This window comes from Aquarana catesbeiana, linkage group LG12 (assembly GCF_042186555.1).
Source record: "Aquarana catesbeiana isolate 2022-GZ linkage group LG12, ASM4218655v1, whole genome shotgun sequence".
Classification (NCBI taxonomy): Eukaryota; Metazoa; Chordata; class Amphibia; order Anura; family Ranidae; genus Aquarana; species Aquarana catesbeiana.
The window spans coordinates 181,782,645-181,797,527 of NC_133335.1; the positions used below are offsets into that span (position 1 = coordinate 181,782,645).

The 14,883-nt window shown below is 44.5% G+C and overlaps 1 protein-coding gene across 1 annotated transcript in view; it reads left to right on the plus strand.

The window, feature by feature from the left end:
• ZNF335 (zinc finger protein 335) overlaps window positions 1-14,883 on the plus strand; it is a 142,534-nt gene that overhangs the window by 73,120 nt on the left and 54,531 nt on the right. Inside the window, exons 4-7 of the mRNA XM_073606265.1 lie at window positions 2,209-2,283; window positions 9,732-9,950; window positions 11,832-11,936; window positions 12,205-12,333. Of these exons, the coding sequence (XP_073462366.1) occupies window positions 2,209-2,283; window positions 9,732-9,950; window positions 11,832-11,936; window positions 12,205-12,333 (528 nt within the window). The remainder of the gene's footprint in view (window positions 1-2,208; window positions 2,284-9,731; window positions 9,951-11,831; window positions 11,937-12,204; window positions 12,334-14,883) is intronic.

Sequence of the window (14,883 nt, forward strand, 5' to 3'; positions counted from 1 at the left end):
ACCCCTAAGGAAAAATGTCCAAAATGGCCCAAAGTGTCAATATTTTGTGTGGCCACCATTATTTTCCAGCACTGCCTTAACCGTCTTGGGCATGGAGTTCACCAGAGCTTCACAGGTTGCCACTGGAGTCCTCTTCCACTCCTCCATGACGACATCACAGAGCGGGTGGATGTTAGAGACCTTGTGCTCCTCCAACTTCCGTTTTGAGGATGCCACACAGATGCTCAATAGGGTTTAGGTCTGGAGACATGCTGTAGTAGTCACCGCTACTACAGTTATCCTTGTCTTCCAGGTTCTGTGCTGAGCATCTGCTCTGCTACGTAGTAACCACAGGGTGTCGCCTGCTCAGCGAAACCTTGTGTTCTCAGTTAATACAAGGCTTTGTCTGATTTTATGATCTGGAGAGTGTAACGTTACCACGTCACCTCTCCACCTCGCCCAGGCAGACAATGCTTTGCGTTAATTGCGAAAAATCTGTGAACGGTGCCTGTTCTGAGCGAGCAACCTCCTGTAACGTGCAGCCGCGTAGCTGCTCGGTGCGAGATTCAAAGGACAGCGAGGATCAATGTAGTGACTACCTGAATACAGTGAGCTACTAAACAGTGACTGCTTCTGATAGGATGCAGTCACTGTTCAGCCAATAATATGCCATCTGACTCAGTCAATTTTTTAATCTTTTTTTGTCAAGCCAGGTGGTGCCAGCAGGACCACCCACAGTTCGAATTTTGAGCCATCTTTGGCCAGCTTTAGTCTCCCTTCTAATATTTAACTTAATCTCATTTTTACACCTCGACCCTAACATGAAATTGTTCTGTTATAAATTGTTTCTAAAGTGACAACAGTGCTAAAGTGCAAGTACTGATATTAGTCTTTCAATCCACTTCTGTGTCCCCGAGGAGCTGTTTGGATCCTAGGCTCAGGCTGTGCATGGGGCTTTCTGCCAAAATTTTTTGTCAAAAATTAGTCAAAGCTCCCTTCTAACTAAGCCCTACCTTCCGTTACTCAACGTTCAGAACCTCTGCTGCCCACTGGGATTCTGGCAATGGCTGGACAGGGAATGGGACTCAATCTTGATTGGGCAGATATCCTATATACTGCTAGAGCCTAGGATCCAAGAAGCTCCATAATAACACAGGGACTGATTTGAAGACTAGTGATACTATCACTGGTAAGTCACTAAGAATAGTCACCAGTTGCTACAGCTACTTTCCCTTAGTTGGCAGATAAGTGAAGTGTCCCTACATTGCTTCCCCTTCACTGGCAAAGAAGATTCTATAGTGTTTTGGCCAGCAATGGAGTGATACATTAGGAAGAGGTGATCTCTTCAGGGATCATATTTCTGCTAATTGTGTGCTATCAATGTGACATGACCTTAACCGCCTGCTAATTGTGGACACCACAAGGTGTTGAACTTAAAGCAGAGCTCCACCCAAAAAGGGAAGTTCCACTTTAAGTCCCCCCTCTTCCCCAAATGTCTCTTTTTTTTGGTTGCGGGGGTTGAGCGGATCGTCTAGGTGATCCAAGCAGAAGTTCTGCTCCTCCCCCTCCCTCCCTCCCCGCAGGTTATCTGGGACATGTCACAAGTCCCAAAAGACTGCAGGACCACTCACAATGCACAGAGCGGCTCGTGCACTGGGCACCCGGGTGTGATGCCGCAAGCTGTGGCGCAGGGGACAGCAGACAGGGAAGGGACGGCTCGGATGAGCACATCGCTGATCCAGGGACAGGTGAGTGTCTGTTTATTAAAAGTCAGTAGCTACAGTTTTTGTAGCTGCTGACTTTTAATAAACACAAAAATGACTGGAGCTCCTCTTTAACCACAGTGTTTAACTTAGAAAGGTTTTACACCAGGTTAGGTTAACTTTAACCCTTACCCTAAACTAAACCCTTTGGCCAGCTTTATAGCTAAAATATTATTATTAGCTATTATTATTCTGCACCTATAGCAGCAGTGCCAAAGGTTATTCAGTATGCTCTCATTGTCTCATTTGATAATAGTGCCAAGACTCCCCAATCTGTTGTCCGTTTGTCCAGATGTAATTTTCCCAGTGTTTGTTAGAACATGAAAGCTAAAGTGTGGTTGACATGAGAGACTGCCTTGTTGTCCTTGAATTGTAGTTTTATTAAATGTGTCATTCTGGGGGCGTCATGGGATACACCATTGTTTGCTGTTGGAATGCTCATTTCTGTTTTTTTTTTTGCTTCCAGGTTGTATTGTCACAAGTTCTGAGGGCAGGAATTCTGGGATCACTCAGTATTTGATCCTGGAGGAATCAGAGAATGGTATGCACACTGCCTGAACCATGACACTAATGAGTTATATACAGCAATTTAAAGACATTTTTGATTCCTGCAACTAGTTTAGGTTTAGATAAGTGAGTTTTACCCCTAGGTAATTTTGGTAATTGGTAAAATAAAAAGTCATTTTTTGGGTTAAAAATGTCTTCTGTCGAAAACGGAAAAATAAAAAAAAAGCTTTACTAAGAAAAATTATAACGTCAAAACGCTAACATTTTTTTAAAATTAGAAGTATGTAAAGCAATGGGTCCGGGTGTCAATTTATATTTTCATATTTTTTTTATGTATGCAGATTGCCTCTATTTAAAATGAATGGCATTTAGTTTGCTAATGCACTGTGTATTGTAAATATTTGCTGTTTTTTTATTATTTTCCAGTAGCTTTTGTTGGTTTATATAAAGGAAAGGTACAAAGTGGTACAAACATTAATATAAACTTTTGTACATAATAATATATGCATACTTACACAATGACTTCATACATAAGCTCCTAAACTGCGTACATGGGATCTGCTAGTAGTCATGACAATTACTCTGGGGATTTTCCCCATCTTCAGCATTGTGTTTTTTGAAACCGTTCTTCTGGAGAAATACTTTGGTGTACATCACATTATTGTACATAACATAAATATAAATAAAGAGAAACATAAGAAAAAGAGAATCTAAGAAATAAAGCATCTGAATAGATATTCTAACCTGTCTGTCCTATGAGGTCAGGGCACAGGATTTCTAATTTTCGTCCAGATATGCAAGTTATCCAAGGATTCCAAACTTTCTCAAACAGCCTAAAGTGGTTCTAAAGGCTTAAAGTTCTCTGCATTAAGGTAAAAAACCTTCTGTGATTAGGATCCCCCCAGCCCCCTCTTATACTTGCCTGGGCCGATCTCGATCCAGCCCTATGCCCGAGAGCAGCAGCTCTCGCCGCTCTCTCTCTCCTCACAGGACAGGGAGTGTCTGTGTCTATGCATGCAGGCAGCGCAACTCTGGATCAGTCCTGCATGAGGCCGCTTGCTATGGGGGCACTTGCCAAAGAGGAGAAGCCAAGAGCACCGGCTGAGGACCCGCTGTCATTTGTCGTTCGCTAAAACTTTCAGCGGGTGCTGGCCATAAATCATTGGCTGGACTCCGCTGATTGGCTTGTGCTGTAGCGAATGGCAGGTGAAGCTTCTGGCTGTGCGCAGAGGGACCCGGAAGAAAGCTGTGACATATAGGTATGTGATTGTGCCTGTACGAGCCGACCTGCCGCAGTAAATGCACTGGGCAGGTCGTCAGGCAGTTATTGAAAGCTACAGATTAGAAATAATAAAACATTTTTCTTTCTCGAACATCACGGGACACAGAGCCACAGTAATTACTGATGGGTTATATAGGTATCACTGGTGATTGGACACTGGCACACCCTATCAGGAAGTTCAACCCCCTATATAATCCTTCCCCCTTGCAGGGATACCTCAGTTTTTACGCCAGTGTCTTAGGTGATGGACGTGTAAAGATGTCCTGTGCTGAGCTCCAAAGGGAATATCCTAAGATCCTATACTGGTGCAAGCAAGGCGAACCGGATCCATTCAAAGTGTTTTTTCATGGCCGAATTGAATGGTACCCAGGCCCGTAATGCTTCTCTTTTTAGAGAGCTGGACCCCGCAGATCAGAAAATGGCTTTAAACTTCCTAATTTCTGGCGAGGTGCTTTATGGTCCCAGAACTGTTGGATCCCCCTATTCGTAGGGGGCCCCAGTCTCTGACGGTTTTTTCAAACGGAGCCCACCGTGAGAGGTGAAGATTGGGTCTGTGTAAACAGCACCCTGCAGCTGGATAAGGTAAGAGGAGATTCCACAGAATTTTTGAGTTCTAGTGGCTTTTCTCCTTTAAGGTAAATGCATGCTATGCCTATTGTGACCACCGGGGGCTGCCAAAAGCACAAACCTGCACATGCTGACTGTCTGTCTCAGGTGTTGTAATCGCTGTTTATGTCCCAGCGTCTCAAGCAGGCTGCAAACAGGTAAGGTGGAAGGGGGGATTTCTCATGTTTGAATGTTCCCCCCCAGGCTAGAGAGGGGCCACAGGGGTCTAGAAAGTGGTTATACCACCCGGGCTCTGCGGCCTAATGGCCACCATCTCTGAAGACAGCCGTTCAGGCAGATCTTGTTACCAGCCTCCCTCCTTCCTCCCCCCCCCCCCCCCCATCCCCAGCCTTTCTCCAGAAGCATGACAGGAGAGTCGGCAGTGCGGGTAGCGCTCGTTTTTTTCAAAACTCGAGGGGGGGGGGGGCGGTAGAGGAGGGGGCGGGACGTCAGCACAGAATGCTTAGACTCCCACTCAGGCCAGCTGCAGGCTATTAAAGGCACTCTGTACAGGTGCACTCAGCCTTCTGAGAGACACAGAGCTGACGGTCGCATGTAAGGTGGGACACAGGCATTCTCCTAGGCAGCATTTACTGAAGTAACACCAGACTGAGCATTGGGTAGCAAGGCTTTTAGCCAGACTACATCGCTCAGCGGGCAGTGTTCATTTGTATACCTCACACCTTGTTGCTTTGCACTATGGGTAGAAGAGGTTCAAGCACCCCAGGAACCAGAGACACTAGGGGATCTCGTTCAGGTTCTGAGGGCCCCCTGTCGGCAGCATCCTCCCCCCCTAAAGATGGGCCAGGGACGGCTAGCTGGGGAGAGCCATCGGGGTCAGGGGCTACACCTGCCTCTGGCACTTCAGCCCCTGTATATATTACACAAGAGGTTTTTTCCTCAACCATTAATGGTCTAGAGGAAAGATTAATGGCCGTGATTACGTCTTCACTCAGTGGAAGAAAACGCACTAGGCTTTCCTCTGTTCCCCAAGACCCTCAGACAGAGGAGCTCTGGGATAAAGGAGATGAATCCCTTTCAGAGGATCGGGATGGGACAGATGATTCCTCTTCGGGGGAATCAGGTGGAGAGGGACCCTCTGCGACTTCCCAAGAGGAGAAAGTCTTAGTGCAGATCCTCACTGGATTGGTCTGCTCCACATTTAAATTGCCCATACCTGAAACTGCTAAAGAATCCTCTTCTGCTTTGGGGTCACTGAAACCTTTCCAAGCAGCACATGCTTTTCCTGTTCATACTTTACTTGAAAAGCTCATTTATTCTGAGTGGGATCACCCAGACAAACGTTTTTTTCCGCCGAGAAAGTTTTCAACACTTTATCCGATGGAAGAAAAGTTTATTAAAATGTGGGGAATACCGGCTATTGATGCCGCCATTTCCTCCGTAAATAATAGCCTGACTTGTCCTGTAGACAATGCTCAGATGCTCAGGGATCCTGTAGATAAAAGGATGGAATCCCTATTGAAGGATGTTTTCTCCTTAGCAGGATCAGTGGCCCAACCTGCAGTAGCAGCGATTGGAGTCTGTCAATACTTAAGAGAACATGTTAAGCAGGTCATCAAAGTATTACCTGTACAGCAGGCCCAGGGGTTTGCTAACCTTCCAGCGGCCTTATGCTTTGTGGTTGACGCCATTAGAGATTCTATCGTGCAAACCTCCCGTCTTTCACTGGGGTTGGTGCATATATGTAGAATCCTATGGTTGAAAGATTGGTTAGCCGAAGCACCATGTAAGAAGCTACTGGCTGGGTTTCCATTTCGTGGTGCAAGGTTGTTTGGAGAGGACTTGGATAACTATATCAAGAGAATCTCTTGTGGGAAAAGCACTCTCTTACCTGTCAAGAAGAAGAGTAAGTGTCCCTCTTTCAAACGGACTCTTTCCCCAGCGCCGGGGGCTTCAGCCTCCAGGCAGTCTCGACGGCCGCCTCCATCGGGGTCCAGAGACAAGAGTCAACCCCAGGGACAAAAGAAGTCCTGGGGAAAGAAGCCTACTAGGCAAAACACTAAGACCTCTGCATGAGGGGGCGCCCCCGCTCACTCGAGTGGGGGAAAGACTGCGACAGTTCTCAGAGCTCTGGCACGAGGACTTCCAGGACAGATGGGTAATCTCCACGGTAACCTTAGGGTACAAGCTGGAGTTTCAGGAATTCCCTTCTCCTCGGTTCCTCAGATCAAATGTTCCCAGAGACCCAGAGAAGAAGCAGTCGCTCCTTCTAGCGTTAGAGCGACTTTTGTCGCAGGAGGTCATTATGATAGTTCCCGCAAAGGACCAGGGATTGGGCTTCTATTCCAACCTTTTTACGGTCCAAAAGCCAAATGGGGATGTCAGGCCCATTTTGAACTTAAGGGATCTGAACCGATTCCTAAGGATTCAATCCTTCCGCATGGAATCAATTCGAACAGTAGTTCCCACCCTGCAGGGAGGAGAATTTCTGGCATCAATAGACATCAGAGATGCATATCTGCATGTGCCCATTTTTCCTGCTCATCAGAAGTTTCTGCGCTTTGAGGTAGGAGGGCGCCATTTCCAGTTTGTGGCTCTGCCTTTCGGGATAGCCACTGCACCTCGAGTGTTCACAAAGATCTTGGCTCCTCCTCTGGCCAGATTAAGGGCTCAGGGTATAGCTGTCATAGCATACCTAGACGGCCTGCTCTTGATAGACCGGTCGGTAGCCTCTTTGAATGGAAACTTGAGGACCACGGTCAGGTATCTAGAACACCTGGGTTGGATCCTCAACTTAGAAAAGTCTTTCCTAAAACCAGTAAGAAGACTGGAGTATTTAGGTCTGATTATAGATACAAGCCAGGAGAAAATATTTCTACTCCAGGCAAAGATCACTGCTTTGAGAGAGCTGATTCTGACAGTAAGGACCAAGAAGGGTCCCTCAGTCCGCCTTTGTATGAGGCTACTAGGGAAGATGGTGTCTTCATTCGAAGCAGTTCCCTATGCTCAGTTTCACTCAAGAATGCTGCAACACAGTATTCTGTCGACCTGGAACAAGAAGGTTCAGGCATTAGACTTTCCGATGCACCTGTCGCATGCGGTGCGTCAGAGCCTCAATTGGTGGCTCATACCCGAAAACCTGCAGAAGGGGAAATCCTTTCTACTGGTTACCTGGACGGTGGTAACAACAGATGCCAGTCTGTCAGGTTGGGGAGCAGTTCTGGAACAGGCTGCGGTCCAAGGGGTATGGTCCAAGACAGAGAGGACCTTACCCATCAACATTCTGGAGATCCGGGCGATACATCTAGCTCTAAAGGCCTGGACTATCAGGCTACAGGGTTGTCCGGTCAGGATCCAGTCCGACAATGCCACAGCAGTGGCTTATGTCAATCATCAGGGAGGCACCCGGAGCCGAGCTGCTCAAAAAGAGGTGAACCAGATCTTAGTCTGGGCAGAGATGCATGTGCCATGCATATCGGCAGTTTTCATCCCGGGAATAGAGAATTGTCAGGCGGACTATCTAAGTCGCCAGCAGTTACTTCCAGGGGAATGGTCTCTGCATCCCGACGTCTTTTGGGCCATATGCCAAAGATGGGGGGTTCCAGATGTAGATCTCTTTGCATCCCGATTCAACAAAAAGATAGACAGATTTGTGGCAAGGACAAAAGATCCTCTTGCATGCGGGACGGATGCGTTGGTGATTCCGTGGCATCGGTTCTCACTGATTTACGCATTCCCGCCTATTCTGCTACTACCACGACTCCTTCGCAGGATCAGGCAGGAAAGGAAGTCGGTACTTCTGGTGGCCCCCGCTTGGCCCAGAAGGACTTGGTATGCAGAAATAGTAAGGATGACGGTAGGTTCCCCGTGGACACTACCGGAACGCCCAGACCTGTTATCTCAGGGTCCAGTGTTCCATCCTGCCTTACAAACGCTAAATTTGACGGTTTGGCTATTGAGACCCACGTTCTGAAGAGTCGTGGGCTCTCAGGTCCTGTCATATCTACCTTGATTAATGCAAGGAAGCCAGCTTCCAGGATGATTTATCATAGAGTCTGGAAGGCTTATATAACCTGGTGTGAATCCAGAGGTTGGCATCCCAGGAAATATGTCATAGGTAGAATCCTTGATTTTCTACAGATGGGATTAGAGATGAAGCTGGCCTTGAGTACCATCAAGGGCCAGGTCTCTGCTTTATCAGTATTATTTCAGCGGCCACTTGCTTTGCATTCTTTGGTTCGAAACTTTATGCAGGGGGTGATGCGTCTTAATCCTCCGGTTAAAGCGCCCCTAAACCCCTGGGACTTGAATTTGGTCCTGGCTGTGTTACAGAAACGGCCTTTTGAACCAATAAGTCAGATTCCTTTGGTCTTGTTATCAAGGAAATTAATTTTTCTGGTGGCCATCTCTTCTGCTAGAAGAGTATCAGAATTAGCAGCTCTTTCCTGTAAGGAGCCTTATTTGATTATACACAAGGATAGAGTGGTACTACGCCCTCATCCTAGTTTTTTACCGAAGGTGGTTTCTGATTTTCATTTAAACCAGGACATTGTTCTACCTTTCTTTTTTCCAGATCCCTGTTCCCCGGAAGAGAGATCTCTACATTCGTTGGATGTAGTAAGAGCAGTTAAGGCCTATCTAGGGGCAACTGCTCAGATCCGCAAGACGGATGTTTTGTTTGTGCTGCCAGAGGGTCCCAATAGAGGACAGGCAGCGTCAAAAGCTACCATTTCTAAATGGATTCGACAGTTGATCATTCAAGCTTACGGTTTGAAACAGAAGATTCCTCCGTTTCAGATCAGGGCACATTCCACAAGGGCTATTGGTGCTTCTTGGGCAGTGCATCACCAGGCCTCTATGGCTCAAATCTGCAAGGCCGCAAGGCCGCAACCTGGTCTTCAGTTCATACATTCACCAGATTCTATCAGGTGGATGTGTGAAGGCATGAGGATATCGCCTTTGGGCGTAGTGTGCTGCAGGCAGCGGTACAGGGTCCTCAGGTCTGATTGCACCCTACTTGGTCGTGGTTCCCCCCCCTCAGGTAGCATTGCTCTGGGACATCCCATTAGTAATTACTGTGGCTCTGTGTCCCGTGATGTTCGAGAAAGAAAATAGGATTTTTCAAACAGCTTACCTTTAAAATCCTTTTCTTTCGAAGGACATCACGGGACACAGAGGTCCCGCCCCTCTTCTAATACACTATATTGCTTGGCTACAAAACTGAGGTATCCCTGCAAGGGGGAGGGATTATATAGGGGGTTGAACTTCCTGAGGGTGTGCCAGTGTCCAATCACCAGTAATACCTATATAACCCATCAGTAATTACTGTGGCTCTGTGTCCCGTGATGTCCTTCGAAAGAAAAGGATTTTACAGGTAAGCTGTTTTAAAAAATCCTATTTTTAAATTATTTTTAATAACACTTTAATGTATTAGTTTTAATGTTAAAGCTTATAAGATTTTAATTCATATGTACTTCAATAAATAGTTCAATGATGTTTAGTAATTCATCCAGAGGTTAGCTTTCTAACTCCTCTACACTGTTGTAAACTAATATCTGAACAAATAAATATAAAATTTTGTTCTCACACTGTGACTTTTGCATTGCAGTATTTTAACTAATTTTCTGATTCAGTCCCAACTAGTTACCCTATGACTGTCAGTCAAGACAATACTAATAAGGCTTCTGTAACCCAATCAACTGGTGATCCTGTGACAGCCTCTGACTTGGATGCGTTGGAAGGTATGATGGAAGTGGTAGTTGTCCAGCAGTACAAGTGCAAGATGTGCCAGTACAAGAGTATCTCAAAATCCACTCTCCTTCGCCATGTGAAAGAGCGCCATGTGCCAATAGGTAAGGAAAGCCATTATTCTACAAAATATTGCAGTGTTATTTTGGGTAATTTTAAAAAGCTTTATTGGAAAACAAATTGAATAAAATAGCCCTCAAACGAGTCTATAGCAGTATTCTAATTTATTTTTTTTCTTTATTATGGCGAGGACTAAAAACAATAAATTACTAAAAAGTATTGTTATGCTTTGTGGATCTTCTGTGCCACCCAGAGAGGGTATGGACTCTCACCAAGGTGCAACCATCTTTTGCCACGTTTCACCGGATTTGGGTGAATTTTACCAAAGGCCGGCCACAGACAGAACAAATTTCTTTCCTGCAACCATGTTTTGCAGGAAAGAAATTTGCTCGATTCCCCAATCAACACAGACAGTGTTGACGGGGGAATCCTTCCCATGGAGTTATTGTCTTCTCCAGGAGGGGGTGGGGGAAGCTGTCCCCGCTGGAAGAACACCGTGATTACTACTAGCGGCTGTAATAGCCACTAGCAATAATCGCATGTAAAATCTGGCAGTCTGGTTTTACCCAAAGTTGATTGATCGATCAACTTGGGTACATTCAGTCTTCCCATACATGATTCGAGTCTCGACCGGTTCCTGCTGAACTGGCTGAGAGTCAAACCGCCTATGGACAGCTTAACACACCAGTGTTTAACATATAGAGATGCTCAGATGGTTACAGCTGGTAAACAGGCAGGACAGGTACTAGACCAGTATAAAGTCTTTGTGCAGATAGCCAGAACATCAAATGACAATAGCAGAGATAACACTCCAATAAGCAGAATAGTTATAGACAGGCTAAATACAAATGTATTATACAAAAGTATATTTTAGCACTCCTAATTTAGACATGTGTGCACCACAGAAGCCCAGGGCTTATCATTATAAATATATTTTTTTTACGTTTAGTAAATATGATATATTGCTTGTTGGCATTTTGCCTTCTTTTTTTAAGGCTCCATGCACACTAGCTCCTAGAAGCTATTATGAGCCTTTTTTTCTGCTCCATTGTTTTTGTAGAGCTTTTGGGAGCGGTTTCCCCCGGATAAAAATTTGCAAATGGTGCTTTCCCTTGTTTAGTATGGTATTGTTTTTGATGCAATGTTGACAGAAGTCTGTTTGTAGAATTCCATTGAGTCATCATATGAATGACTCATTCCTTATCCCACTGCTCAGTACCAGGCCTTATTCAGACAAAGGGAGCTGCAAAGCAAGCTACTGTGCTGTTTCTTTAGATAAACCTTAGTGCACCGTGCTCAGGGAATCTTTGGTCATTTATTAAATGTTTATTTGTAAAACAAAGAATTTATACATAGGATTAAGCCTGGGTTCACACTAGTTGCGTGGGAATTCACAGCAAATCCGGCAACGCGTTCATGCGAACCGATTACGGGGTTACATTAATTTAACAACACCCCGCAACCGGTTTGCAAAACGCAGCGTGATTTGCAGAACCGGATTGCATGGGTGTGAACACCCATGCGATCCGATTCTGTTGCGGACAAAAAAAAGGGGTCCTGCTCCAGTTTGGTGCAAATGAGGTACGATTTGAGCCATACAAATCTATGGCTCAAAGTGCACACCAGAGAAACTGCATGTAATTCACACAGGAATGTGCTGTGTTTCCTGTGCGAATTACATGCGGTGTCTCGTACTGCAGCAGTGTGAACCCAGGCTAAATAAAAACTGTATCTTTACTACAATAAAAGTAATCATAATAGTTTCCCTATAGAGATAAAAACATCAAAAAGTCAAAATATGCTTGCGCTGGAAATATAATAAAAGTCACTTGCACAGCAGTCTCCTAGATTTCTGGGATATTTTCTCACTGCTCTATTCGAGAAAACTTGCAGCTTGTTTGGCTTTACCGTATTTGTCTTTTAAGCCTATGAAGACGGACGGGTGTCTCGTAAAGCAGTAAGATTACGAGAGGAGGAAGACGAAGATGAAGATGATATTGTGGATGCTGGAGCCATAGATAACCCAAATGGTGAGGAATCTTCTTCTCTTTGGGTCAGCAAATACTTTACGATCTGATTACACAATCTCTTTTAGATCTACTATGAACTTTATAGTACAAGGGCCTGCCTGATTTGACATGAATACATTGCTTGTCTTCCTATTACATGGTTTTGGTAAAGCTGAAGGAAATGTTACAGATATTGTACAATCAGATTGTATAGTGTATGGCTAGTATTGTAGTTCGTAAAAACTGTACAGAATTTGTAATTTCTTGTGGTTGTTGTTGTGTGTTCTAGATGACAGTGATTACAGCCCAGGAGAGGAAACCACACAAAGTCACCAGTTTGATGGTACAGATAGGGCTTTTGCCAAAGAGAGGCCTCGTAGGCGACCTGGGCGACCACGTAAGATTCCACGCATACAAGGTACGGTATATCTTTCACAGACAGCAGTAACACGTGTCCTAGCAGCTTAAGGATGCTGCAATGTCACGGCTATGTTTATGATTCCACATGGAGCATTCTGCACATTCTGAGATCACTTTTACACTGCTGTGGAGTCAATCCTGAATTTGTCACACAGAGTGCAGTAGTCCAGGTCCCCAGCTATCCAACACACCCCCTGCACAGTGGTCCAATCAACAACATTCATGTTCCCTGACCAGATTCTTTGATTGGAGCGCTGAGCAAGGGGCATGTTGAACCAATGTAGACCCTGCCCACTGCATTCTTTGTGAGAGCGGCAGTGTGCTGCCATCACAGCGCTGCTTTTTAAGAGAATGTGATTTAAGGTACATGTTAAGGTAAAAAACATATTTCCAATTTTATTTTCAATATAATAAATAAGTAGCTCAGGAACAGGACCCAGGAGGGCAAGAAATTAGAATGGACGGGCACACGCGCACATGAAATTGACTCTCACAATGACACTGGCAGCAGCACAGATGATGATGACACGTCACCGACATGACATGTCCTCTCTCAAATCACAGTGACAGTCTCTCTCCATGCCAGGTGGCCCCTTCATTCCACTCCAGTCCAGACAACACTGACAATCCCCCTCCCGACCTGCCATGCTCCTGTCCCACAGACCCGCACATGAGGCTCTGGCTGGTCCGCTTGGCTCCCCTGCACTGTTACATCACACAGTACCCTTAAGCACCACTTCCACCAGACCCAACACCCCCCCCATATGCGCAATTCCAAGCTGCGCCATGTTTTTTTTTACTGGTGACCTTTCCCTGTTACTGGCAGGAGAAAAGTGCCTGTTTTTTACTGGCTGCCAGTAATAATACTGACGGTTAGCAACACTGGTGTGAACAGTGTTCATAGGGAGCCATTCTTTCTTGAATGGTGTGCATTGGGATTACACATGCAAGCGCACCCCAGAGCATCCGGTGTTAACCAGCCCTTAGTTTTGAGCATGCACACATTATAAAAAAATATTCTTTAGTTGTTGTGCAGCTTGACTGTATAACAATACAAATAAAAAACAATTCTTCAAATAGTCTGATTTATTCCCCTCTCACCAACTGTTCGCATATATGCGGCCTCACGGAAGTGGATCTTTATCCGTAGAGATGCATATATGCATATCTCTCTTTGTGCACAAAGAGCGGATTTTACTAACGATGAGAACCCGGGACTCCCAGTTCTGGTTCACTTGATCGCTGTAATAGCCTTTGATTGGCTAGCACAGTGATTAGTCACTGTGAGCCCACCCCTGTGTTTACTTTCTCTTCTGAATGAAAAGAAAGATACATACACAAGACGCAGGAGAGGAAGATATAAGCAAAAGAAAGCGTGTAAAAAAAAAAAAAAAAAAAGTAGATCAAAGTTCCCCAGGGTTAGTATTGGGGTCAAGGTAAGTGTCAAAGGTCAACTTTGGGGTCAAAGGTCACGGTTGGCATATTTTGGGTAGAATAGAAAAAAAACAACTTTTTTAAAAATTAGTATCAGTGTCAGCTAAGCCCTGTACACACAATCAGTAAATCGTACGAAAAATACCGCTTTTGGAGCGATCATAATAATCTGATCCTTAATACAGAGCCGATCATGACAGTTCACCCGATATAATCCAATATGCACGGAAAATATTTCCATACAATGCCAGATTGTACGATTTACGTTTAATCAGTACAGTTGTTGTTCGAAAGTGCAATCCAAATACACTACACATTTCATCACTTCCAAATTTTTATTCTGTTGTAGGAGAATTTTCATTACTTTAGTAAACTCTTCATTTTGGATATGAGATTAGCATGCAAGAAAAAAGGGACAACCATTTTGTCCGATAATCTCATTGTGCATACCAGGCAATGTGCTTTAGGCAGAATAAAAAAAAAAATGCACACCATTGTTTCTGGGCCCTACTACTGGTACAAACAACAACTAACATACACATATGTAGTATCTCTGCGTTCGTCAAGAGCAGGAGAATTTATTTTGGGTTGTTCTTAGGTGGTATATTATTGTAATGACAAGAAAAATACAGCTAAATTTAATTTGTTTACAATTTTGGGATATCAGGAGATATCAATTACCATTTACCACCAAAAGAAAACCCAATTTCAAAGGTAAAGCCCAAAAAACAAGGCATAATCCATATGGATACACAAAGTTGTTGCAATATGTACAGTTTTACTAACAGAAGTCAAAGTTGCAAAATTGTGCTTAGACTTTAACATTTGTTTTACCCTTAAGCTGGCCATACACTATACAATTTTCCTGTTCAACTTTCCTTTAGATTTACCAAAACCATATAATATGAGGTCAAACCTAAACCCTTTCAATTTGTATGCAATCAGACAGGCCCTTGCACTACATAGTTGAAGGTAAATCTAAAGGAAATTGAATCAGAAAATTGTATAGTGTATGGCCAGCCTTAGACACTAAGGGATTGGACTTTAGATCTACTTTAACAGCAGTGTGGGCCAATTTGATAGCGGTGGTAAAAACTAGACCAAAAAAGAAGGG